Raw genomic sequence first — 25,495 nt, 5'->3', positions numbered from 1 at the left:
AATGCTTACCAGGATCTCAAAGGGGAATTACACCGGTTTCCTGGACTAATAATCTGATCCAAAGGGACAGGTTCAAGGTTTTATATAGTTGTGGACTTAAAAAAATTCAAGTTTAATCACAGATGTGTTTTTTCTGCAATAAGATATGAAAAAGAGACCTTGTCTGCTCAAACAAGCAGGGAATTATCATTTTTATTCTAATACAAGAATTTGTGATATTCACTAGTGCATGAAAATACACTTAAAAGAGTTGGGTTTTACAAAGGATGCTTAGAAATAGAACTCAAGTCTGTCTCAAGCACAAGACATCCCCAAGGACAGGCCTTATTTATAAGATGGAAGCAATGCCAAGTGTAGCCCCTACAGGAGAGACTGTGTTCGCTCAGTTTCTAAGGACTCATTACAGACTCCCTTTGCATTCACATAAAACCATAAGCCTCACTGTAACTTACCTGTTCACCAGGTAAGTTCTCAACTGCTGTTGCAAATCAGACTACTCAAGTTGCCACAGGGTCCTCCTTAAGTGTTACCATAAGAGAACTGTAATTGATTAACAGAATCACTTCAGAAAAAACTAGCTTTCTTAAAATTATATTATCCCTAGGATTTTTAATTTAGAAATTAAGCTTAAATGAACATAAGTAACTTTGAGATTTCAGGGAATAGAAGAGCTGCAAAGTACAGGAAAATTCAACTTTCCCCATGCAGAACCTACTTCAACTGTTCAGTTCAGTCTAAGCCTAACGCTGCTAAACTGTGAGCAGAGCTGCACTCCAGTAATTCTCCTCACCTCTTTTCTTGCTTAGGGAACTCCACTGCCTCCTGCAATACAATCTGGCTTTGGCAGCCTCTGTCATCCTTGCACTGACTGCAACATTCCTGGCTCCTGGAGTACAAAAAGCACAGCCAAGCTCTGTTTGCCATGCCAACATCATGGAAAAATACTCCACGAAACCACTGAATTCCCAACACCACTGTGGACTTGCCATTCTTAGAGAAAACTCCCAACTCAATTGGACCAGGCCTCGAGCAACTTGTTCAAAGTTTGCCCTATTTTAAGGTTGACTGTTGGACCTCCAGTTCTTTATCAGTCAAAAGTTCTCTGCGTTTAACATAAGTTTTAGGCAGCACTAGCTGGCACAAAAGTATCAAAACTGTTCTTCCCTTCTCAATCCCACTGGATAAAGAATATTCCCTTTCAGTATTTGTCTTCACAATATGGGAGGCTAAAACTTGATGGGCACAGAAACACCCAAGCGAAAGATGACAGCTTGGAAGGCAAATCCCAGGCACCTAATGGAGAAACAAAATTACATGAAATAAATCCTCAAATTGTGTCTAAAACCTGCAGATCCTCAGCTTCCATGACTCAGGTGTATTTCTGGACTAACAATCTTGTTGCAGTAAAATAAACTATTTTCTTCTTTCATCTTGCTGCATGTTTCATACCTCACACAATATGTACTGCTGAACTGCCATATGGTATCCTGCAAACACAAGATATAAACTTGAATAAAGACAAGGCCAAGAGAAAACTGTCAAATTACACTTTATTTGTATTCACAAGATAGGCAAAAGAAAGACTTTGTGTTTAGAGATACAAATTCATTATTTGCTGACAAAATGCTCAGATACCCATGTTGGGTATTTCCACTTTCAGGATGATACTGAGGGAATCTTGACCAGGGAATTCTTTTATCCTAGGGTAAGGAAAAAGAATACCTGTGAAAATAATTTCATATGAAACTCTGTTACCTGGTTGTGGCTCAAATCTTACTGCTAAGCTCAAGATTGGCAGCAAATAATTACATTTGGCCTCAAAGAAAAACATAGGTAAAAGTGTAAGATCATTAAATAATAAGCATTAGCAGCATACCCAAAATACTTCTTGTACAAAGAACATTGCACTTAACATACACGAGCATTTACCCTTATTTACACATTAGAATTTGTATAGAACAGCAAGACTGATATATACAGAAGAATAGTGGAAACCTTAACAGCCCCAGACGACAGTATATCTAGTGTTGACTCCTTAATTTGTCCATACAGTTTCCCAGGATGTCTCACGATTGGTTTTTTTCACTATATACTATTGCATAAAAAATAGACTGTACAAGAAGTTCAGTCCCCAGTTGACACTTCAGAATATTTCTGTGTACTATTACATGTTCACTGCACTAGGGAGAAAGGGAGTCCAGGTCAGCTCCTCATGGGAACTGGAAGAACCTGACAGGTGCTATCTGCCTGAACACTGTGCTTTACCTTATAACACACACTGAAATCACCTGGCTGTGCAATAACTACCCTGTGAGTTCTAAAGGCAGTTCCCTGCCACACAGGATCTCCCACTGTCTTGCAAGCAATGAAATTAGTTTCTCCCTGCTTTCTGCACTTGGGATAAAAATGTACCACTGGATCTCTCTGCTCTTGCTGCCTTCTTGTTTAGTATTTTCCCTTGGGACACCATCAGTTTCTCCAAAGTGATCCACTGTTAGATTCTGCATCAGATCCTGATTCTGAACATCATCAAACACAAATGTAAGGGCCTGGGGATATGTCTGATAACCCATAAGCACTCTGTCTAAATCCCGGATTCGCCTCCCATCTGCAAGCTGGTACTTATCTCTCTTTGGTGGTTCCTTGGCAAATTCAGGCAGTGGGTAACTGATATAATCTTCATCAAAGAGGAACAAATCAGAGCTGGTCAGAATAAGTGTTTTAGGTTGAAGTGAACTAGTGTTTTGAGCAGATCCTTCAACATGATTTACTTGAAATGCCAACACATACAAAAGGATGTTGAGGGACGGAAGATTAGTCAAACCATCCATCTTCTCTGCCACTAGAAAAGCAAGGTCCCCAATTTCCTCTTCATTTGGATAAATAAATTTTACTCTGCTAGAGTGAATCAGTTCATAATTCTCCATTTTTCCTGCAAGAAAAATACATTATTGTATTTCTGTTCAGTACTACACAATACTTTCTTAATGTATTAGGATAAGCAACAATCTTTGATGGAAGGATTCAAATTTTGTTTCTATTCATACATGCTTTTGCTTATATTGGAATAATTTCATTTGGAAAGCAGATACTACTTGAGTCTTTCTTGCATTGCCAGTATATTTTTCTGCAAGTTTCCAACCACACAAATAGTTCAGGTGATGGCAGAAGTCAAAGGAAATACAGATGCATTTTCATATCAGATTATCCACCTCCATATCAACTGCCCTCCTCTGCCTCCTTCTGACCTCACTGAAAGCATCATCAGATTACTGAATACAAACAAAATCCCTGCTTTCAGGTTTTTCCACTTTCAATCAGTACAGTTTAGATGAAGCCTTAAGAATGATGCCTAAATAACTCATGACATGCAGAAAGGACAACTGACCTGTGTTTTTACTCCCAAATTCAGAGTAGAAGTCTTTATCTACTGGTTCAGGTGAAGGTGTGCGTGCAAGCAAGGACAGGACTGCCATAAGCTGCTGGATGAAGGTGTGAGTGTTGTAGCTGTCTCTTGTCAGGCAGGTGACAATGTGATCTGCAGAATGTCCTGAGAAGAACACAGATATAATCCACTCACAAATCTGTATAGGGCATTATCATTTTTTGAATAACGTGCAACTGACACCAGAAAAGGTCTCTTGCAAGGATTATTTCTCCTGAAAACATGCATCATCATTCAGAAATCTTTCAAATCCTTGAAAACAACAACAGAATCCTTATAAATCCTTTAAAAATACATAATATAATTAATCTTCATTTAAAATATGATGTGGACTTATGACTCAACCACAGCTTTAGGGATTCAAGAAAAAGAAGCAACAAAATAATACACTCTTCCATCTCACTAATAAAGACAAGAATCTGTCTAACAAAAGACTGAAACAAAATAGGACTGGAAGAACAAAGCACAAGATGTACTCACCAGTAATTCGGAAGTATTGGTCAAACAGGCCAACATTTACTGATTGCAGGTCATTCAGCTTTAGTACAAAGCAGCAAGAGAGGTGAAAAGAACTATTTTCACAATCTGAGCTCTCTTTGTTCCAAAAATCTGTTTAAAAATATGTACGATGAAAAGGTCAAAAAAAATTATTTTGTCCGTAAGCATAATTTTTATATTAAAAGCTTATACTTATCCCACATTTAAAGAAAGAAATTAAGAAGAGAGTGGGTACAGTGGCTAATAATTTCTCAAGCAACAAATACAACTGAATCTCCTTGTTAGCAGCATTTCTGGAAGCAGCTGGCACATACCAGATTTAAATCAATAGATATATTGACAAACCATGAGGTTCACTACCCCTCACTCACCACTTTGGTTATGAAAGGGCCTTTAGCGGTCCAAGTGGTGCTGGGGACTGGGAAATGGCATCAGAGAAAAGCATGGATGCAATGGCAGCTGCAAAAGCCTGAGAAGCAGACATGGCTCAAGGCCCTGGTCTTTTGGACACCAAAGTTTTAAGCAAATACTTTGCATACAGCAAATTTTGCCACTGTACCCCTTAACTAGGAGGTCCAAGTAAGATTAGTGACCAAAATTGGTACTTCAGTGGAAGACAAACACACAGACAGAGATTCAGGTGGTAACCTGGTTAAGGAACAAAACAACCATTTTACCTGACTGGTGCTCATCAGCATGAACGAAAGAATCATCCAACAGAAAGTAAATAGCTTTTGTTGAGAGAAGCACACAAGCCATCACTTCCACATTGGGAGCCTTGTAAAACAGAACTGAAGACCACATGAGATGTCTCAACTCTTCGTTTTCCACCTGAGATGTAAATTGTATTTCACAGATCAGTCACACACTGGTATTTTAGAGTTTCATCATCTTAGAGGCCAATTTAGACTAGGAAACTGATGCCTTAAGCATCTGACCATACAACAGTCATAGAGCAGAAGTTCACTTCAAAGGGGCTAAATGAGGTCACAATAGCAGCAACTGAAAATATCTTGTGTTTGTAAAAGAAAACTGGTTAGAGAGGTAATTATTCTTTGCTATCTGACCAAAACTAGGGAAAAAACAGAAACTAGAAAAATGCCTTGTGTATAAAAAAGACTTTTTAGAACAGACACTGCAGACAAAACTTTAACAGACGAGCAGTGGCCTCCCAAGCCTACTGAGATGCTGCTGGGGGCTTGGAGTGAAAGATCCAAAGATCCTCAAGAGAGGACAGAGCCACAGCTTGTCACTACAGTTGCTGTTCCAACCAGGCACCTTCTCAGCTTCTATCTTGATGAGCTCACTGTGAACCCTCAAATGAATCATCTGCTTTCTTTATCAGTTTCTCCTGATGTAAAAAGAGAAGTACAGCTTAGAACTGTGCTTACTTAAATTTGGAAAGTAGGTAAGGGAATAAAAAAATGTCTCTATTTCTCAAACTTTTCAACTGACATATGTATTCACAACACAATGATTTATCACTCAAAAAGCCACATCATAAATTTAAGGTAAGATTTGTACTTTTAAATTTCTTTTCCAGATTTTAGGTTTATCTGCTCTTGTTTCTGGATCCCCTACAGCCATGATCATGTGTTGTAGTCATGCACCATGTCACAAAAACATGTCAGAACACTTACATACCGATTTAGCCAGATAGCATCACAAAATAATTATACTCCTCTTATTTTCTTTCCTTTTACCACTTGAAAGAAAAAAGAGAAACATTCCTGGAGCAATCCTATCTTCAAGACATCACTACTCTCCTGTTCTGCATCGAGATCCTGAGGGCAAAACATGCCTGGCAGGACCCCAATTGCTGTGGCAGGGAATCCAAAATGGAGTAACAGAGATTTATGATCAAAATGCTTCCAGGTTTTGCAGAGCTCAACTCCTCTGGCTAAATTTGATCAGCAAAGGTCTTTTTTAAAAATAATGTGTAGCACAGAAAGTACACAAGGGATCTTTTTATAGACCTTTTCTAGGCACAATACCTCTGCAATGTTGCCATGGAAAAACTCAACCAGGGCACTTCCCTTCAGCCCAGCCACGTACTGCAGAGACACAGAAACATGCAGGTGAACAGGAATCTGGTTCTCCTCTGTTATCTTCTGCACAAGAAACTCAGATGGATATAAAGATGACAGTGTCAGATGAGGTTTGCAAAAACTAGAAAAGACCCAGAAAACACATACACAAAATGTAAAGAATGACACAGCTTTTCCCCTGAGAATTAATATTTGTATTGCATTCAAAAATTAAAGCCAGGCAACTTCCTTTAACAGTTTACATTATTTATCTTGAGCACAGCTGTCAACCTGCTGTGACCTCAGCCTGCAGGCACATGGAATATGACGTTTCCCTCCATAAGAAATTACATTTTATTTGCAACAACAAAGCAAAACAGAAAGAAAAACAAGGAGACAGGTAGAGCCTGGGATGGCCATCCACAATTACTGCAGACTTGCAGAATGCAAAGTATTTCATCAGTACTACAGGCCAAAACCAATCACAGGGACAGCTGCAAACACACTGTTTGAGCCACACCAAGCGCTGTGCAAGAGCCACTCCACAGGAGTCATTACCTTGCTGACTGACTGTGCCTGTTTGCCTCCACAATGTGATTTCTCACAGCATCTGATTTGCTTGAAGCCTTGAAAATAATAATAGTCTTAACATCCTGCAGGAGTGTCCTTAAAAGACTGTAGATTCTTAGGAAGTGGAATTTCTCATGAGGTAGAACAAACACTGCTGTAACAAATCTGTATCCAACAAGCAGCTCCAGCACGTGTCCATCCAAGAATGAACCCTTCTGCTGGATGCAACCATGAGTTGGGTGCAACACTAGTGATGCTAATGGAATTCTATTCAGCTTAAACACACTTCCCAACTCCTCCGTGCCTACCCATTTACCTGGCAGTAAATTGAAATCCACCTTTACTATGTACAGATGTTGGGGTGTCAGAAATATCCAACAAGGATGGACCACACAGGGACCCTGGTCAAAGGATTTGTACACTGAAGAATAAAGTGCAGAACACAAAACATTTTTTGACCATTCTTTGTTATTGCCAGCTGGCTCTGGTTGATGTGACCTTTTCTGAACATTGGTTTTATTCCCATAAACAAGGTATGTTGGGAAACAACCTTTTATTTCAACATCTTCTGCAGAAATGCAATTCAATTCCATAAGCTGACAGAGAAATTCTTGGAGGTTTGCTTTTCCACAGTACAATTTGGAGCTTGGTAACACTGATGTGTAGTGTTGAGAGCAACATGTGTGTAAACAGGAATAAAAGTCTTGAAGATTTTGGGAGTCTGAAATAACAAACAAGCAGTTGTCACTGTTTTTGAGCTTCAGAGTTAGACAGACTTCTGGCAGGAGAAAGCCAAATTCTGTTAGATCAGTGTATGGAAAACACAGTGTTAACTTCAAGGCAGAAGGGATGTGCTGGCAATTTCCTCTCAATTCCTGGTGAGGAATCTCAAACACAGCTAACAGATCATCAGTCAGAACCAAACAGGAAGCAAACTGTCTGAGTCCTTTATGAACGTGGATAGAAAAACTCCAGAGAATTTTGACTATGTCCACACTCTCCACTGCTGTGTTGTCTGATGACTGAGGATCTGAAGTAGTGCTGAACTCAAAAGTCTGATCTCCTTCATGAAGTCCCATTTCAAAATATCCATCCTCTTTGTCTGTGGTGGTGGAATTCCCTGGAGAGCTTCCTTTATTCTCTGTGAGGGAGGGGGCAGATTTCTGCACAGTCTGCACTATGGAGGCAGAAAGGTGCTGGGTAAAGTCTTGGTTTGTGGCAGTGTAGGACACACAGGTGAAAGGCAAGATGATGGTGTTACAGGGGTCAGGCACCACACAATGTTCTTCCTCTGAACTCTCCAAGCTTCAAGAGAGATAAGAAGCCACAGTAAGTACAAACTTGAGCTTAAAACCAGCCATGGCTACCTAGATTTCGCAGTGCTGCTTCTCAGAACTTGGAGATTTACTCTTGTTAACAGTTAAAAACCAGTGTAATTTTGTAAAACACCTTTGCACTGCACACAGCCATTGATTTTAAAGGCTGCTAGTGTGTAATTCTACAGAAGGCACAAGCTAAAATGGTTAACTCATCTTTCCTTTCCCATCCCCACTAAGCACATCCTTGTGAGCTAAAGGACTACTCAAGTACAGCTATTGCTGGGTTTGAAATCACCAACTGCAACCCAGGCTTCAAAGGTTAAAAACACCATAAAGTTGATTTTGGTTCAAAAATCCAGAGGCAGAAGACAATGAAAGAGACTGTTTTGCCTTAAAGGCTGGGTTTAAAAAAAACAGCACCCATTGTTATTGCACAAAAGCTAAGAAGAATTTAAACCAGGAGTTATTCCTCCAGCTTACCACACAGGATGATCACTCCCATACTCTTTGCATGAATCCAATAGAGAGGCAGGTGCCTAAGGAGGAGAAAATAACATCAGGAACTGTCAACTGCTTAGACCTCAGCACACATGAAAAGCAAAGTTAATGCTGGCTCACACTTCTTAACGCTGGCCAATTTGCTGCAGAGTCCTGCTGGACTCATGGCCAGCTGAACAGCCATCCTTGGAGGATGCAGAACAGTTTGCTTTAGGCTGGACATCCAATTAAGGCAGAAAAGGAGTGAACTCTGCTGCTGACCTGAGAGCAGACCCAACCTGTGACCCAAAGACGTTTCAGTACACTACAAATTTTTACTGAATTAGTGTAAAATGAGGCAAAAGGTAAAGGAACTTGACAAAGACCGACTAAACTGGTAGCAAAGGAAGAGCCTTGCTGTCTCACTCCTGCTTCCAGTACAACAAATAAAATCACAGAATAGAAGTTACCAAGCAGGAGGAGACTGGAAGAGACAAATTAAGATTATTATAAAATCATACAATAGATCGGTACGGAAAAGACCTCCGAGATCATCAAGTCCAACCCTTGGTCCAACTCCAGTCCCTTTACCAGATCATGGCACTCAGTGCCACGGCCAAGCTCAGTTGAAAAACCTCCAGGGATGGGGAATCACCCCCTCTCTGGGCAGCCCATTCCAATGCCTGAGCACTCTCTCTGCAAAGAATTTTTTTCTGCTCTCCAACTTCAATTTCCCCTGGCAGAGCTTGAGCCCATGTCCCCTTGTCCTATTGCTGAGTGCCTGGGAGAAGAGACCAACCCCCACCTGGCCAGAACTTCCCTTCAGGTAGTTCTAGACAGTGCTGAGGTCACCTCTGAGCCTCCTCTTCTCCAGGCTAAACATCCCCAGCTCCCTCAGCCTAATGACAGGGAAAAGGTCCTTCCACTCTACCAGGAAGAGAATGGTCTTCCAAAAACTGGTATTGTAATAAGAGAAAATTCTTATTATCTAAACAGGATACAGTACTGGGCAAAAATCTGAAAGCCATGACATGTGGCAACAGTTCTCTGAAACTCTGGTGAATCTGGATTATGCTGTTAATTTATAAACTGGACCAAAACTTCCTGACTCATATTTGGGACTGCCTCTTTTTCCATTAGCTCCAAGAATAAAAAACTCTTTGCTATGGATTACTATAACCTAAGTTTAAACAAAAAATAAGGTTGCAAAAGCTTTTAAAAATACCATAATTACCTGATTTTTACATCTGGAGTCTGGTATTTCAAAGCATCTCTGGGGAACTGTATGGTCTGTAGGAGTCGAACAACTGGATTGCAAAAAACTGCTGGCTAGGACTGCTTCTTCACAAATTATTTCTAGAACAAATATAAACAGCTTTTTAAATCACTTAAGTAAAACCCAAACAAATGTCTAATAGTATCTGCCAAACAAGTGCAATTAAAATTGTACAATCAAGATCTAATCATAAATCATTAAAGCTAAAGGATAACTTCACACAATAGCCAGGACAAAAATGCAGACAGAATTTTGGTTTAACTACAGAAGTAGTTTTAAAGTGCACTGAAAGTTGCATTAAAGGCTCATTTTTCAAGCTAACAATCAATTTAAATCTCAACATCTGGTGTAAGAAATCTTTACATGATTCAGTTTGAACAGAACCAGCCTGTTGCCAGCCTGGGAAAAACAAAGCAGAGCACTCTGAACTTTGTACATGGGCCCACTTTCTGTAGCTTCAAGAGAACAAGTACAGTATCTGTGTACAACCTTCAGACTCGGATGCTCTGGTCCCTCAAATGCCACCTGAGGTATTATCTCACCTTATTTGGAAGCTTTTCCAAGGATTCAAAGCTGAATCATCACTACCAACTAACCATGAGTGCATATAAGCAAACACCTTCAGGGACATTTGACTTTTTGCCTTTTTGATGCTCACAGCATTGCACTGACACTACACAGCAAACCAGTTTTCAGTATTGCCACTGAGCCAGGGCAGCTCCAGTATTTAAATATGCAAATAAAGAACAAAATTACAGTGTGGATATGTTTCTGTCTGGAGCATAAAATTCCTGCATGAATCTTTCTGTATTGATGGCAAAGTTCAGCAGGTTACATCGAGACATCTCATGGTCAGAGGAAGCACAAGAGATATTTATTATTTGAACAATATACTGTGTTAGCAAGAAGGAAACACAAACTGACAGGAAAAACAGAACATGACAGCATTATTTTTGGTTTTCTGTTTCCTATACAAATATTTAATCTTTTTCCATAAGCCATTTGCCAGTGACATTTAATATGAATAATATGTTACGGAAACAGATGGTGTCCAGAAAATGCAGAGAAAACAACTCATACAAATAACATTATCAGGAAATTAATTCCATTATTCATGATTTAAGGTTTAACAGTGGAACTACTTGCTTAGCATATCTGCATTTTTAAAAAATAGACTTTTCAAAATCAGTATTTGGAAAACAACCATTTAATGGCTAGATATGTATCAAGTAATCTATTTTTATTGTTAAAGCTGAGAAATAGCTTGCCACAGTCCCTGTCTTCCCACTATTTATAAAAGCCTTCCCCAAAATTCTACTGAAGGAACCTCATCAAAAAGGACTACAGCAAATAAAAGCTTGGATCTTTCACAGTCTCTCTATAAAACTCCTAACTCCATCAGAAAAATCTATATTTTCTTTTCTTCCAAAACTCACCTGATCTTACACATTTATAGTAATAGAAAGACTATTGATTAATAACTTTGGCAGTCCCAGTGGTTCCTGACATGCATTTGAACAGCAGGTCCTGTACAAATCTGCAGGTTGTTCCACAGTTACAGGATTGAGACCATTTGTCAAACACTTAATTTTAAAGCAAGCATTGATTTCTTTTTATCTGCAGATCAGATCAAAAGTGAGCTGGGCAGACTACAAAAGGAAAGTATGTGAATAGCAACCAGCTCTGTAACAAGGTGTCTGTCACTTAATCAAATGCTGTCAGAATAATTTAGTTTTTCTGGAATGAACTAGGAAACCTTTACTGATTCTGCAGAAATCATAGCAATGGACCTTTTTCAAAGGTCAAGTTTTTCAGTGGTGTTTCTCTCCCTCACCCACAAATCCACTGATTTACTGGTAAAAGGAAGCTGTGCCACCCCAAATAATACAGAGTAAAATTCATGCTCTTTTAAATGGTTACAAAGTCTCCTGGTCTTTTAAGTGGTTAGAGTCTTCTCTCACTGTGCATGTCCTATTGCACTTTAACTTTTCAATCAGAGAAAAGCCAAAACCATGAAGTATCTTTCTCTCTTCCTCTCGGTCACAAATGAACATTCAGCAAGTCAGTCTTATGGACTCCTGCAAAGGAGGAAAGTGAAGCCATTCTTCTGAGTTCCCAATGCAACAGGCACATTGATTTGAAACATAACAGGAAAAAATCCTCCCGGTAAGGTCAGTAGGCAGTGAAGAGCACAACTGATGTGCTGAAATCACCCCCTCAGCCAGAACATTAATCCCACAACTGCCTTTTACTCAGCTCCTTTTTCTACCTTCCTTCTGGAGTGACAGAAATGCAGCTCTTGCAAAAAGCACTAATGGCGGATATGCTGCTTGAGGTCACATTTTGCAGATCAAGAACAGGTAGAGAAGCAATTTTAAAGTATGTCTGTGCATGTCATGGTTTTCCATTAAGGCATGTATCTCAACCTGGAAAAGATACTTGGTCCTCTGCAGGTGATTCCTGCAGGATGACTCAGTAAAGGTAGCCCTGTACTCAAAATGAGATGAGCTCAGTTGGTTAAAACTTGGTTGTAATAATGCCAAGGTCATGGGTTCAATCCCCTCTGTGGGTCACTGACTTAAGAGTTGGACTCGATGATCCTGTGGGTCCCTCCTAACTCAGAATAGTCTGTGATTCTGTAAACTTCAAACTTCACTCCAGTTAATTAACACCACTGGCAAGACCAGCTCGGTTTTGCTGAGTCACACACACACAACTTTCACTTTCAAAGCCAACACTACCAGGTCCTCCTGCTGGCCTTGATAAGCCCCATATCCATGCACATAATATTCATGTATATCAAGGCAGCTCAGAAAAGCAGAACCAAGAGGCTCAGCCCAGCAGCACGATACATACATGATTACCTTGGCTGGAGCTGACAGGACGAGGCAGAGAGGGAGAGGAAGGACGAACAGTAAGAGAAGAACAGTTTGATTTGGAGCTGGCAGCAGTGAGCCTGGAGTCCTCACTGATCTAATAAAGAAAGCATGCAGCAATTAAAGAAAAAACCTAAACACACAGGACACAGATCCTGAACTAAAGCAAGTCTACATAAGCTTTCTCCATTTTAGTAAAAGGAAAGTTACTGCCAGCTTTTTTGTTGGGTTTGTTTTTTTTTTTGGTGAGGAGAAGGGGTGGTCACCTCCTCCAAATTACAATTTCCACACTGAGTGGAATTCCACTAAGAATCCATTTAGAGAAGCCACTCTGACCACTGATTGACCATTGTATTGACAGAACTGGCAGTTCACAAGCCAAAAGAATGAAAACAGGGTTTCTACACTGCAGGGACAACCTGTTTTGTCCATAAATTTATTACCAAAACAGGACTAACCAACTACCCAGCACGCAGCCACACATGAGAGAAGGCGAGAAGAATTCACATTTCTGATTCTGTCCCACTGCTAAATATCCACAAGAGAAAAGTTTGGGAAAGTCATGTCAGTACTCTACAACACAAGCAGTAAAATCACAGCTCTGCCAGACTTGCATGAGATGTAAAATATGGCGCTTGAAGTCAAATGAAAATTCATTGTGTGCACTATTAAGCCATTTTATTTTTTCCTCCCCCTTCCTCTCTCCCAAGCCAGCACAAAAAGGAAGGTCAGGTAACTACCAAAACTGCATTGAAAACTAAATAGGAAAAAGAGAATCTTAAAAGCTCATAACACATTAAATCACAAAAAGCATAAAAAAATTCAACACTAAGGAAAGTTCAGTGAATTCTGCTTACATCTAATTTGTAGAAGTATTTTTGTAAGCGTTTTTTATATGCAGCACATTCTATTTCTCTCACAGCACCGAACTCACCTTTTTATCAGAGTTGCTCAGTTTGTATTTCACCTCCTTTGCTTTTTGAATAGCTTTTAGCACTTCCACTGTGTCCAACTCCTTTTCTGTGGTAATGATGTTATCCAAACAAACCTAAAAAAAAAGTTAAAATACCTAAAGGTATTGAAAACAAGGCACCTCATTCCATTTATTAATGAAATAATCAAAAATTACCTTAGCTTAATGCAAACTACGTGCATCTTTGTAACCATTACACAAAAACAATTATCACATTAGACCCTCCTCTAAGATAAGAATTTAATGCACACTCAGGAATGTTTTGTAAGTTTAACATAGTTCTAGCACAACTGTTTTTCAATATCACACCATTACCCAGTGAAGGCAGGGTAAACTTTTATTGAGATCCACAAGCACAGTGGAATAACATTAATATGGTTCAATTCTCCAACACACACTGAAAACTTACTGGATTTTTAGAACATTTCCACTGCTTTCCTCTACTAAACCAGACCTTTCCAAGCTGCAGCTTCCAAAGAAGAGCAGCACCACTGCTCACCTCTGAGGCCCTGTCTCCAAACTGAGCAAGCACTTTGGTCCTGTAATCAGGGATGATGCTCAGGGGATTGCTGGATAACACCACCTTCTCTAAGCATGGGAGGTTTCCAATATTCTTCACTTCATCAATCTGGAAGTATTTGAATGAAAGAGTGAGTACAGACTGGCTAAATGAGCACACAGCCTGAGCACTTCTGGCATAGATCACACACATACAATAACCAGGAAAAATCACTACAGCCCCTTTTATTTGCACTGTCACCCACAGCAAGAAATACTTTGTGATCTACTGTACAATTCCACACTGAAAGTCAAGTTACCTGTTCTATTTTGTTGTTGCTCAGGTCCAGGTTGACTAATGAGTACAGTTTGTTAAGACCACACAGCCTTTCCAGCTGATTTCCTGCTAAATTCAGGGTTTTGATGTTTCCCAGTTTTGTGTGAACACCTTCTAGTGATGTAAGTTTGTTGTAGGATAAGTCCAGGTGAACAAGGTTGTACAGATGCTACAACAGCACAGAAAATGATGTCATACACCAATTAAAACTGGACAATAGCAAAGAGGCTGTCCTATGGCTTGCTCATTTATTTTGTGCAAGTGTTTTCATGCTGGACAACACACAGCATGAAAAACATGACATGAAACTGTTCATTATACAGGTTCAAGCTTGTAGACAGGAAACTTCCTCAGCTGCATTTTTACCAACCACAGACATAGCTGGCATTGAATTTATTTATTTAAGAAATAAATGCTGTATGTCAATATTGGCAAAGCAATTAAAATATCCAGAGCATGTAAGAAATGCACCATTAAAAGGGCACTTGATGTTAAAGAATAACCTGTTTGGGTTTAAACTATTCTCCACGAAGATGAACAACAAAATTCTGAAGCCTGAAAATTTACGTTGTAGGGTCTTTGGCAGTCACGGGAAAAGAAAAAAATCACTTTCAAAAACATCACTTACCTGTAAATTTTCCACCAGAGATACTCCATTGTGACTCAAATCCAGGAACTCAATCTTTGGGATTAATTTCTAGAAGAGAAAAAATACAGGTGTTAAATCTATTCTGGCCTACAAGCCAGGCCATACTTCCTTCACTATCTGCTGACCAACAAGCAAAGGAAAGGTATTATCTAATGCAGTCTCTTTTCTCAGCTTTTGGCACTACAAAAGCATTCTGTATGACCTGATGAAACAGTTAAATCTTGCTCCTAAGGAAACCAGGTTACCCTGAGGGGCACAGGTAAGTTTTAATTCAAAACCTAGATTCTTACTGAAGACAAATGATCTGCACCTATAGTTTATCTCCATTAACTACAGATCAAACTCTCTTATGGTGCTTCAGTCTTAGCAAACAAGCAGATTTATGTTACACAGAACCTGCATAAAGACAATAGCACCAAAAACCAGAATATGCTGAGTGATTTGTTTCCATGTTTTCATCACACCAGCCAAGCACCACAAGGTCACATAAACCTGTCAGAAATTCACTTTAACTCAGAAAGCCTTTTATTTTTGGAGGTCTCAAATCTTGAACTCGATACATATCAGTGTTTTGCATCTGCTTTATTTTGGTTGTAATCTCATCAACTATTTACCTTATAGTCAAGAACTGGACAGAGACCTGAAGAATCTTAAATCTCTATCATGAACAAGAGAATTGTGCCCCAAGTCTGATCTCAAAGCTACACATGTAATTTCCTGCTTCACAGGAGTAGCTCAAGTAAATAATTAATGTTCATATTTGACCATGTTCTTGTGATGAATGCTGATTTTTTTCCTTAATAACTGATTTACAAAACAATTCTAAAGTATGCCAAAATGCTCCAAATTTTGATTTCATGCTCTTCATATTGTTTTGATGTCAAGAAAGCTGCCAGCAAGTCACAGGTTCTTAAATATGCAGGAAGCTTCAGTCTTGATAACACTCCAAAGCTGAGCCCATGAAGACTTTTGGTTTAAAAAAAATAAAAATATTCTAAGTGGCCTAAAGGCCAAAGCAAATAGAAAAAGCATGTCTCAAAAAGTCAGTATTCATGGAATCGTTGCTTGCAGAGCAGAGTGACAAACATTTCTCCTTTAGCAAAGGAAATATCAAAGTCTTTTTAGAACAAATCTCAGCATTAACTTGTGTAGCTAACCAACAAAGTGCCACTGAAAATCTTGCAGAAAAAACCCCAGAGCAAATGTAAAATCCCTGCTGTGTACAGTGTGCCACAGATCAGTCACACTCTTTCCACAAATAAAAAGTTTCTTACCACTGAATCATCAATTTCAGAGATGTTGTTGTGACTCATATCCAAAGTTGTTAAAGTCCTCCAGGTTGGGATAATTGCTGTCACTGGGCAGTTTGAAGATGCATCCTCTGGCTCCCAGTGATCAAACTCAGAGGCCTCAGGAACAAGGATTTCCTGTTTAAGACAAGCACACCAACACTGGGCTCATCTTCAGGGAAAGCTCAAGGGTTTGAAAACAATCCCAACAACCTTATGTAAGCAAACACCAAAAATGTCCCTGTGAAGGGACACATCCAAACACTTCCTTCACTTCAATTTGAGATTCTGTAAGGTTAGCAAACCCTTGCAGTTCCATGGGTTTAAAAACTGAACCTGTCACAGGAAACTACCTGGACTCCAAATGGGTATTCCCACACTGTGCATGTTGTTTTCCCATGTGCTCTGAACACTCACCAGAAGTAGGAACTCTCTCTTACCTTCATTGAGGTTGCTGAAAATCGAACACTCAGTGTGGCCAGAGCATGTTTGGATGAAGTCAGCCCTTTGATAAGCTTCCCTCCACAATGGCTGATCTATTAAAAAACAAACAAACCAACCACATTTCAAAGTCAGAAAAGCAGAATAGACAAATGAGACACCAAGAAGGAGGTTAAAGGCTTCAATAGCCAATTCTCCAGCAATTTGAAAAGCAGTCACAGCACTCCCTTAAAATCTCCTGACATTATCAGGTCAGAAAAACTGACATTTGGCAAAGCTAAAGCAAGAAATTAGAGACAAAACTACAGAAAAGTGAAATTCAAACATGTATTTGAACAAAGCTCCTCCATTGACTTTCTACCTGTCCCATGTATTTATTCTTCAAGGTAGAACTACCCAGGCAGTTTTAAACAGGTCACAGCATTTTACTGTTACCAGAAAGAGAGGAATATCAAGCTATGGCTCTACCTGCAGACATGTTTATTGGGGTCACACGTCCTTTTTGTCACAAGAAAAAAAGAAATGCATAAAAAGCGAGGATATTGACCTAATCACTGAGCTAATTACACAGACCAAATTTGAGATTACAAAGTCTTTTTTTCTGTAGCTCATTTTGACACAACATTACTGCAAACCTGCTACAGGCTCTGTCCAGCAGCCAGGTCCTTCTCTGCAGACAGTCACACGCACTGTGCAACCACAAGAGCTGGCACATCTGCTCATGTATCAGGGAAATTATTTCAAGATTACCATCATTAATTTTTGGACAGTTTACTGCAGAATGAAAATGTCAGTCTAGTGCCAGTCAATCCAAAGCTTTCATGAACATACAATTTCAAAAGTCTTCAAAGATCTAAAACCTTTTTTCCCCACATTCATTTATATAATAAATCTTGTAATATAGCCTTGTTGTCAACCATTTGTTAAATCTTCAAGGCAATGGAAAGCCAATCAGGTTTAGGCTTTGTATATACACTTGTCTTGGGTGACATACACAACAGAGCTGGCATTTGCAGAGCCTCTGAATTTATGAGAAGTATTTCATACCTCTATTTGATAAAGTGATTTGAAAATAGACAGATCAAAAGGCAAGAGATGCTCCTGAATGTTACTGGTTCCAAAAGGTCCCCCTGTTCCAGTGACCTGGCATTTAAGACATTTAAGAACAGAGTTAGTGCACATAATTCAACTGATCCACATTCCAGAAAGTCTTACACAGGCAGTAGCACAAATTCAGTGGAACGACAGCCAAAGTTTCAATCAATTTTTCAAGTATGGAATGATTCATGACACTTGCAGATTAACTCTTCAGGAAAAAACACATTAGCTGCTCCAGTTAAACGCATTGAACTTGAAGTGCCACCTTGTGATTGCATTCTGAAGCACATGGGGCATGGAAAACCCAATTCCACAGGCCAGGCTGAGCAAGGCTTCCTTCTCAGCTGACACAGCCAGAGCTGCATTCAGTGAAAGCAACTTCTTAAAACATGGGAACCCTCCAAGTCAGCACTGCCTTCAACACCACTACAAGGGATGAAGTTCCAGGTGTTGACAAGATGGGTTTGAAGAAAACATTAGACATGGATACACATCAACAAAAATGCATCTGATGTTTCCATATGGTCACTGGATTGTCAGCAGCATGAAAACCAGGTGGTTTCATTTATATTTGCTGTGAATATAATTTTAGGAGAAAACCCTATTGGTTTTCTTTGGTTTTATGTATCTTACAACCTCTGAATGTGCCCACTCACAACCATTCAGAAGGGCTAGAAATTCTGCAGATGGCAATTTTTCTAAACAATAAGCTCTTTCCAGCCAGAAAATCCTCCCTCCAGATGATTCTATACAGTCAGAGGATGGCAAAGGCAACTGAAGAGCCACAGGAACATCAGTACAGTTGTGGTTTTGCCTTCACAACCTCCCAAGCCCTCCAGAGAAACTCCCCCCTCCCAGTCCACCACTTGGTTTCAGCTTTGAAGACATACACACTTAAAAAGCAGCTCTTCATGTAATAAAAGGGCTAAAAAGAGTTTGAGTTATAGCAAGTAGTGTTACAAAAATTCCTCAGGGAAAGTCTTTTCAATTCACTTATTTGGTAGGAAAAAACCCAACAACAAAGTGGCTCCAGACAAAAATCTGGAGGATCTGTCCTAAGGCCATTTTACTTTTAATCTGAAATGGTATTTTAGCTAGACATGCAAGGCCATCTCAGCTATGAAACTGAAGGCTTTTTTAGTGTTTTACTTTTAACATTCAGATGCAGTCAAGGTGAGAAAAGGACAAGATTTATACACATACACATTTGCATGTGTATCCATATACATTGGCTGGCTCCCAGAGTCTGCAAAGAAATCAAGGTTGAAGGGAACAATATTTATCTCTGGCCCCATCCCAGACTGCACCCAGTAAGATTCTGTGCCTGCTTCTATAGAGAGGGTACTGCTGAAAAGCCCACATCACACAGCAAACATCTTGGTTAGGGAAGAAGAGCAACAAGGCTGGAGAAGGGACTGGAGCACAAGTGCTGTGGGGAGAGGCTGAGGGAGCTGGGGGTGTTCAGCCTGGAGAAGAGGAGGCTCAGAGGTGACCTCAGCACTGTCTAGAACTGCCTGAAGGGAAGTTCTGGCCAGGTGGGGGTTGGTCTCTTCTCCCAGGCACTCAGCAATAGGACAAGGGGGCACGGGCTCAAGCTCTGCCAGAGGAAATGGAAGTTGGAGAGCAGAAAAAACTTCTTTGCAGAGAGAGTGCTCAGGCATTGGAATGGGCTGCCCAGAGAGGGGATGGATTCCCTATCCCTGGAGGTTTTTCAACTGAGCTTGGCCGTGGCACTGAGTGCCATGATCTGGTAAAGGGACTGGAGTTGGACCAAGGGTTGGACTTGATGATCTTGGAGGTCTTTTCCAACTCAATCCATTCTATGATTCTATACTGAGAGTTGGCAGCATAAACACCTGTCTGACATTGACTTCTGGTAGATGTTTATTTACCAGTTAAGTTCTCCTGTAATCACACTAAACTCCAACAGCATGCTAAGCATCATGTTAGTCTGGTAGAAACAACACCTCCAGTTCCTGTGCAAGCACAGCTCACCTTTAGATACTTGAGTCTACAGGTGAAATCCAGAATGTGCCCAAGATCTGTTTTGGCATCTCCATTGGCACAGGTGGGTTTGCCCTGCAGCAGCTGCTGAGTGACAGCATAAAGCTGCAGGGGTCTGATGGTGAACACTTCTCCAGCCATTAACAGCTGCTCTCCTGAAAAACAGGGGCGTGGGATCAAACACAAGCCTGCAATGGTCACAAAACAATAAGTGGTACATGAAAAATGTAATGTTAGAAATCAAATGGTTGTCATTTATACTCTCAGCTCACAATTGAGGTATCAGAATAATGTAATTTTCTGTCACTTTAAACTAGCACAGTTGAATTAATGTTTTTTGGGGTTTTTTAACACCAAAATAATGCAAGTGCTCACATGGGAACTCATCACACAAGCCTGAAGCTCCTAATGCAACCCATAGCAAAATTCCCTCAGTCTTAACAAGAACTGGAATCAAAGTTCATTTACATAATGTAAGAGTTATTGTACTTTTTCTGAGGTATCTCCAAGTTGATAGCAGTTATGACTTTTTCTATTTAGGAAGCACAGCACCTGCCACCTAAAATAAAGACCTTGGATCTTCTGCTCTGCTGCTTAAACGCAGTAGTACCTGCAGTAAACACTTTTTTTGGACACAGTGAGGACTTCCAGCACACAAATGCCAAAGCAGACTCCCAGAACAGAAAATGCCCTATCCAATAATGATTTTACAATTCCATTTCATTCTAGGAACAGTAGGAAGCAGTACCCAAGAGCCTCTCTGAAGGGCACCATAAGAGTCCATGTGGATTATGACAGCAGGAACACACACACATATGGAAGGAATATGTTCCCTCTCCTTTTAGGGATACCAGTTTGACTCCATGGACAAGAAAGTATCAGCTTTCATGATAAGCAGAGTTCTCAGAAATGCTCTGAGGAGTAAAATTCCTCTTGGCTTCAGTGGGAGCAAGCCCAAGAGTCCAGCTGCACATTACTGGAAGGCTACACTAACACAGAGCAGTCACACATCAATGACTCTCATATCAGAGGCTGCAGGCAGTACAAAGTCAGAATGGATTTCTTCAGGAGCTTCCTTAAAACATTCCAAACTTGCTGAACAGCCCCCCTGAGATGGCTTCACCTGAGGTTAGTTTTGTGCCAGAACAATCTGACATGCTTCACCTATGGCCTCAGCCAACTGGAATTACACAGTAGCATCCTGCATGTCCTTCAAACAAAAATTGCACAGGTTAATCATTTCACACGCCTCCTGCTGGTAACGGAGCAGCTGGAGCTGCTGCAGTTTTACTGTAAGAGCATTGCACTTTCATCTGCCAGCCTCAGAAAAGCACATCATCCTTTAATTAACTGACCAGAAGGTCTCCCCTTTCCGGAATTCTGGAAAGGCAATATTTAGATATGGAAAGTGATCTCTTGCATTTAATACACACTGTGTCAGGACTCACTGATACAACTCAAACTTCCTACAGGTTACACTAACACATACTGAGACAGAAAGCTTGGCAGAAGCTTCTGATCACCAGCAGCGCATCCTGTCCCCAGAGGACACAGACTAGTAGGCCCTTTTCAAAACCTAAATTCACCAATTTCTTTTGTTTCCAAAAGCAGCTGCAAGACTGCTACAGCTCCTCACAAAATGCAGCCTGAATTACTGTGTAAACAGCAAGAGAAAAGTGAAGAGAAAGAAGGGGGAGGAAGTACAGCAGTCTGATAAGAAAGATCTGATCTCATTGTCTGGAGATAAAGTATCCCAGGTATGGGAATGCACACACAGAGGAAAACATTCTGGTAAATACTTGCAGGTTCTTTACCTTTATGGAAGAGCTCTTCAGCCAGTGCAGCAGTGATCCCATTGATTTCCTGCAAAAAATAGATCATTGCAATCAAATTATTTATATACTTATGGTTCCAATTTTCATTATGTACCTTTGCTGAAGTATCTTTTTTTCTGCAGTACAGGACTTTGATTTTTAATCTGATATCAGGTGACTGTGTCCTACAGACTTCTTTGTGACTTGAAAACGCTTAATGAAAATTACTTGAAATTATTTTATTTCATATGATTTTTACTTTCAAGATGAAAGACAGTGAACTACATTTAAATAACCACATCCTGCATGTATTAGAAACGGGCAGCAGCAACTAGAACAAAAATCACCAGACATCATTAGACCAACTTGAAAGGAAACTCTGTTTTGAAGAAAACATTACAAGTACAGCATTCTTCAAATTTTAACATTAAGACTACCCTAATGCATCAAGCACTCAACTTTTCCTCAGAATATCACTAATACCCAGAAAACTTCAGATTAACAGGTCTACAGGGAAAAAGAGATGTATAAAAAATAATTAGTCTTCTGGACTTCAACTCTACTATGGTTCTGCACAGAAATTCAAAACTCCCTTTTTCCCATCCTCCATTTCCAGCCTCCTGGGCCCAGCCCAGCACTGACAGCTCTGGGACAAAAGGCTGAAAACTCCCAGTGCAGGGAATTTGTACTTTTTAAAATGTGATGGTGCACAAAGATCAGTACAAGTATTTCCCACCTGGGCACACTTGCCCTAAAAAGCAAATGCTCTGTGCAAGTCCACAAATAGTTCTGAGCATTTCCAACAGTTCCCTCTCAAAGGCCCACAGAAAGAGCAAAATAAAACCGTGTGTGAGAGTGAAGCTTCCCCTGACACACCCATTTCCTTTGAAGGTGGCTGCAAAGGATAAACAGATATTATGGATCAACACAAGATGAGTATTTCATGAGTTTGCTTTGCTGACAAATACCTCATGATTCATAACAAGGGAATACAGCCACAGGACATCTGCAGCAGACAGCTCAGCCCGTTTGATGAGGCAAGAATTTCAGAACAGCACATTCTCAATGTAACAAACCCCACTCACTGAGGATGAACAAAGCCTCCATACCACAGCTTTGAGAACAACAAGCTCAAAGCTGTATTCCAAACAAAATTAAATAATTCTGGTTCTCATTTGAATAAGCCAATTACACTCATCTGGCAAGCACAGACTTAATTGAAAACTATACTCTGTATCCCTTTTGTCATCTGGGACAGAGCTGAAATTTTTTCAACACTCATTATTGAAATAGGATTACGACAGGGACTGTTCAGAGACTAGTGGGCAAAAAAAAGGAACTGTTACTGTCAGATCTACAAGAGACTTCTGTCTCACCTCTGACTGCTCCTGTGCATCACACCCACAGAAGTCCATTGTTTGCATGTGTCTCTGAACAGCAGTTTGTGGGTGCTCAACACTTGTCTTGCAAAACCTTCTGAGTTAACAAGAGAAATCTTCTAAGATGACAAAGTATAAGACACTGCAACAAAATCAGCAACCCATATCACTGAAACATCCTTTTCAATGTCAAAGTAAGGATGAAGTTCTACATTGCTGTCACATGCAACTGTTTCTCTTTGCTAAGCCATACATGTGACAACTAAAGGCTTCATAGTGGTTTTAATGTATTCATGGTAGGTATTTCTACTCAATTCTGTTCTATTAACCTGGGAAATAAAATTAAATAATCCCTGCTGGTAATACTACAAACAAGAATAGACAAAAAATACTGCAGCTTTCCTACCTAAACTATTGAGGCAGCATCAGGGATTATGATGGCTTCAGAATGCACATGGAGTGTCTGGTAACAAAGATATTTTAAAGGAACAAAGTTCCACAGAAAGGTCATTCTCCAGTAGAATTGCTGTGGTAAATATTTAGCTTTTTCTGATGAATAACTAACACATTTTTGTAAATATTTAGAAGCATTCTGAAGTTGCAAGAGAAAAACAGTGAATTTTACAACTCAGACTTCCCCTTAAACCAAAGAAATGCAGATTAAGAAACAACTTTGCTCTTAATACTGAAGTGCAGTAGAGGAACAGGGAAGCACTCCTATCCAAACACTGCTGGTTCCTTGGAAAATTAAAAAAAAAAGATGAACATTACAAGAGGAAGAAAACAGTCTTTCTGAAACACAAGATGGGCCAGGAAGAACTCGTGGCTGCACAAAACCATTGCTGAAGTTACAACACTGAAACATTAAAGAAGCAGACACCATTTACAGGACAGAGTAGCCACAAAACAGAAAAATTATGCAGCTCTTACTGGGAATCTGAACAGAATTGTCCCTACATCCTCACACATTTTAATACATTTAAAACCTTTGATCCATTTCAGAGGGTTTATTAGTGACAAACCAGTGTTTAACAGGGCTTAATAGTGACAAAGCAGTGCTTCTCTCTCAGATCTGCAGTGCTATAGCAACACTATGAAGGAAACTTACTATTTTAATCTAAGTCAAACACTGAAGTCTTACCAGGATAATAATGTTCATGTAACATGACCAAAACAGATTTTCCTTTCTTGCTAAAACTTAATTAACACACCTAATGGACCACATGTGAGCCATTTCTGAGGTCTCTCTGTAAAACCATGACGGGCCTTCTCAGCACATCCCACCCCAAAGCAATTACTGCTCCTTCTTTCCATTCAGTTCTCCAGTGCAATTCCCTCTTTCTCTCCCCTACAATATGATGCCATATTGCAAAAGAAAGCCTAATTACACACAAGAGATGAACAAATAAATCACAAGATGAACATGAAATCAGATGAATTCCTTGCTGTTTCAAACACCCCTTACTGTACCATCCTATCTGCTGGTGATGGTGACCTCATCACTGTCTGGTGACCTCAGCACTGTTTAGAACTACCTGAAGGGAAGTTCTGGCCAGGTGGGGGTTGGTCTCTTCTCCCAGGCACTCAGCAATAGGACAAGGGGGCACGGGCTCAAGCTCTGCCAGGGGAAATTGAAGTTGGAGAGCAGAAAATAATTCTTTGCAGAGAGAGTGCTCAGGCATTGGAATGGGCTGCCCAGAGAGGGAGTGGATTCCCCATCCCTGGAGGTTTTTAAAGTCAGATTGGCCGTGGCACTGAGTGCCATGATCTGGTAAAGGGACTGGAGTTGGACCAAGGGTTGGACTTGATGATCTCTGAGGTCTTTTCCAACCCAATCAATTCTATGATTCTATGATTTAATTCTATGATTCTGGCTGGAGCTATTTCCCAAAGGCCACTCCATGGATGTGCTTCCGTGTGCCCACAGCTCTACATGACCCGCTAAGCACTGGGGGTGTGGATCAATTATGCAACCCTCACTTGAGAGCCAGCACTATTGACTCCAGCCTAACAACCAATTCAGCTGCCAAATATCCTGCCAGCATTTATTTTCTCCTCTCAGAGTCCCTGCCCACACTACTTCCCAGCACAGTATCTACTGCAGCAAAGAGTGGTGTCAGAAAAATCTTAAAAATATGCTTTGTTACACTGTGCAAAATGTTGAAAAAAGCCATTTCAGCTGATTCATGAAGATTCCATAAAATTCTCTCCACATCACAGAACCAGTGAAAGCCACTGAGGCTTCTATTCAGACACTAAAAACATAACTCACATATAAATGAAAGTGTAGGAAGTGTGACAAAACTTTCGGAGCAGTAACAGGGAATTTGAGCAGCAGGGTTTGCAGGTAGACCTCCAATTCCTTTTGTCTTTTCTCCACCAGGCTTTTGGAATTTTTTCCAATGATCTTCTTTGGAGGTAACAGATTTTTATCTATTTTCTTTTCTGAAACAAGCTGAAAGACAAAGACCAGAGTTAATACCTGACTCACTATCTGGACTTGAACAAAAAGATGCAATGGAACA

The 25,495-nt window shown here is 40.1% G+C and overlaps 1 protein-coding gene across 4 annotated transcripts in view; it reads right to left on the bottom strand.

Moving 5' to 3' along the window:
• Positions 1-1,532: 1,532 nt before the first annotated feature.
• NISCH (nischarin) overlaps positions 1,533-25,495 on the bottom strand; it is a 29,131-nt gene continuing 5,168 nt past the window's right edge. Inside the window, exons 3-21 of one of the 4 annotated variants that reach the window (XM_071550523.1) lie at positions 25,243-25,425; positions 21,592-21,640; positions 19,769-19,932; positions 17,723-17,818; positions 16,675-16,770; positions 16,220-16,372; positions 14,925-14,993; positions 14,280-14,465; positions 13,961-14,089; positions 13,423-13,536; positions 12,477-12,585; positions 9,571-9,692; positions 8,340-8,395; positions 6,529-7,845; positions 5,938-6,112; positions 4,621-4,774; positions 3,926-4,054; positions 3,389-3,550; positions 1,533-2,932 (exon numbers count right to left, since the gene is read on the bottom strand). In XM_071550523.1, coding sequence (XP_071406624.1) covers positions 2,304-2,932; positions 3,389-3,550; positions 3,926-4,054; positions 4,621-4,774; positions 5,938-6,112; positions 6,529-7,845; positions 8,340-8,395; positions 9,571-9,692; positions 12,477-12,585; positions 13,423-13,536; positions 13,961-14,089; positions 14,280-14,465; positions 14,925-14,993; positions 16,220-16,372; positions 16,675-16,770; positions 17,723-17,818; positions 19,769-19,932; positions 21,592-21,640; positions 25,243-25,425 — 4,092 coding nt within the window. In that variant the 3' untranslated portion in view covers positions 1,533-2,303. Of the gene's footprint in view, positions 2,933-3,388; positions 3,551-3,925; positions 4,055-4,620; positions 4,775-5,937; positions 6,113-6,528; positions 7,846-8,339; positions 8,396-9,570; positions 9,693-10,463; positions 11,691-12,468; positions 12,586-13,422; positions 13,537-13,960; positions 14,090-14,279; positions 14,466-14,924; positions 14,994-16,219; positions 16,373-16,674; positions 16,771-17,722; positions 17,819-19,768; positions 19,933-21,591; positions 21,641-22,967; positions 23,113-25,242; positions 25,426-25,495 lie in introns of those variants that run through there. The other 3 variants (XM_071550524.1, XM_071550526.1, XM_071550525.1) reach the window with 3 other exon arrangements.

Source organism: Pithys albifrons, chromosome 3 (assembly GCF_047495875.1).
Source record: "Pithys albifrons albifrons isolate INPA30051 chromosome 3, PitAlb_v1, whole genome shotgun sequence".
In the NCBI taxonomy this organism is placed as follows: domain Eukaryota; kingdom Metazoa; phylum Chordata; class Aves; order Passeriformes; family Thamnophilidae; genus Pithys; species Pithys albifrons.
Note: the sequence above shows the minus strand (reverse complement) of the source record. Positions and strands in the feature narration are given on the sequence as shown.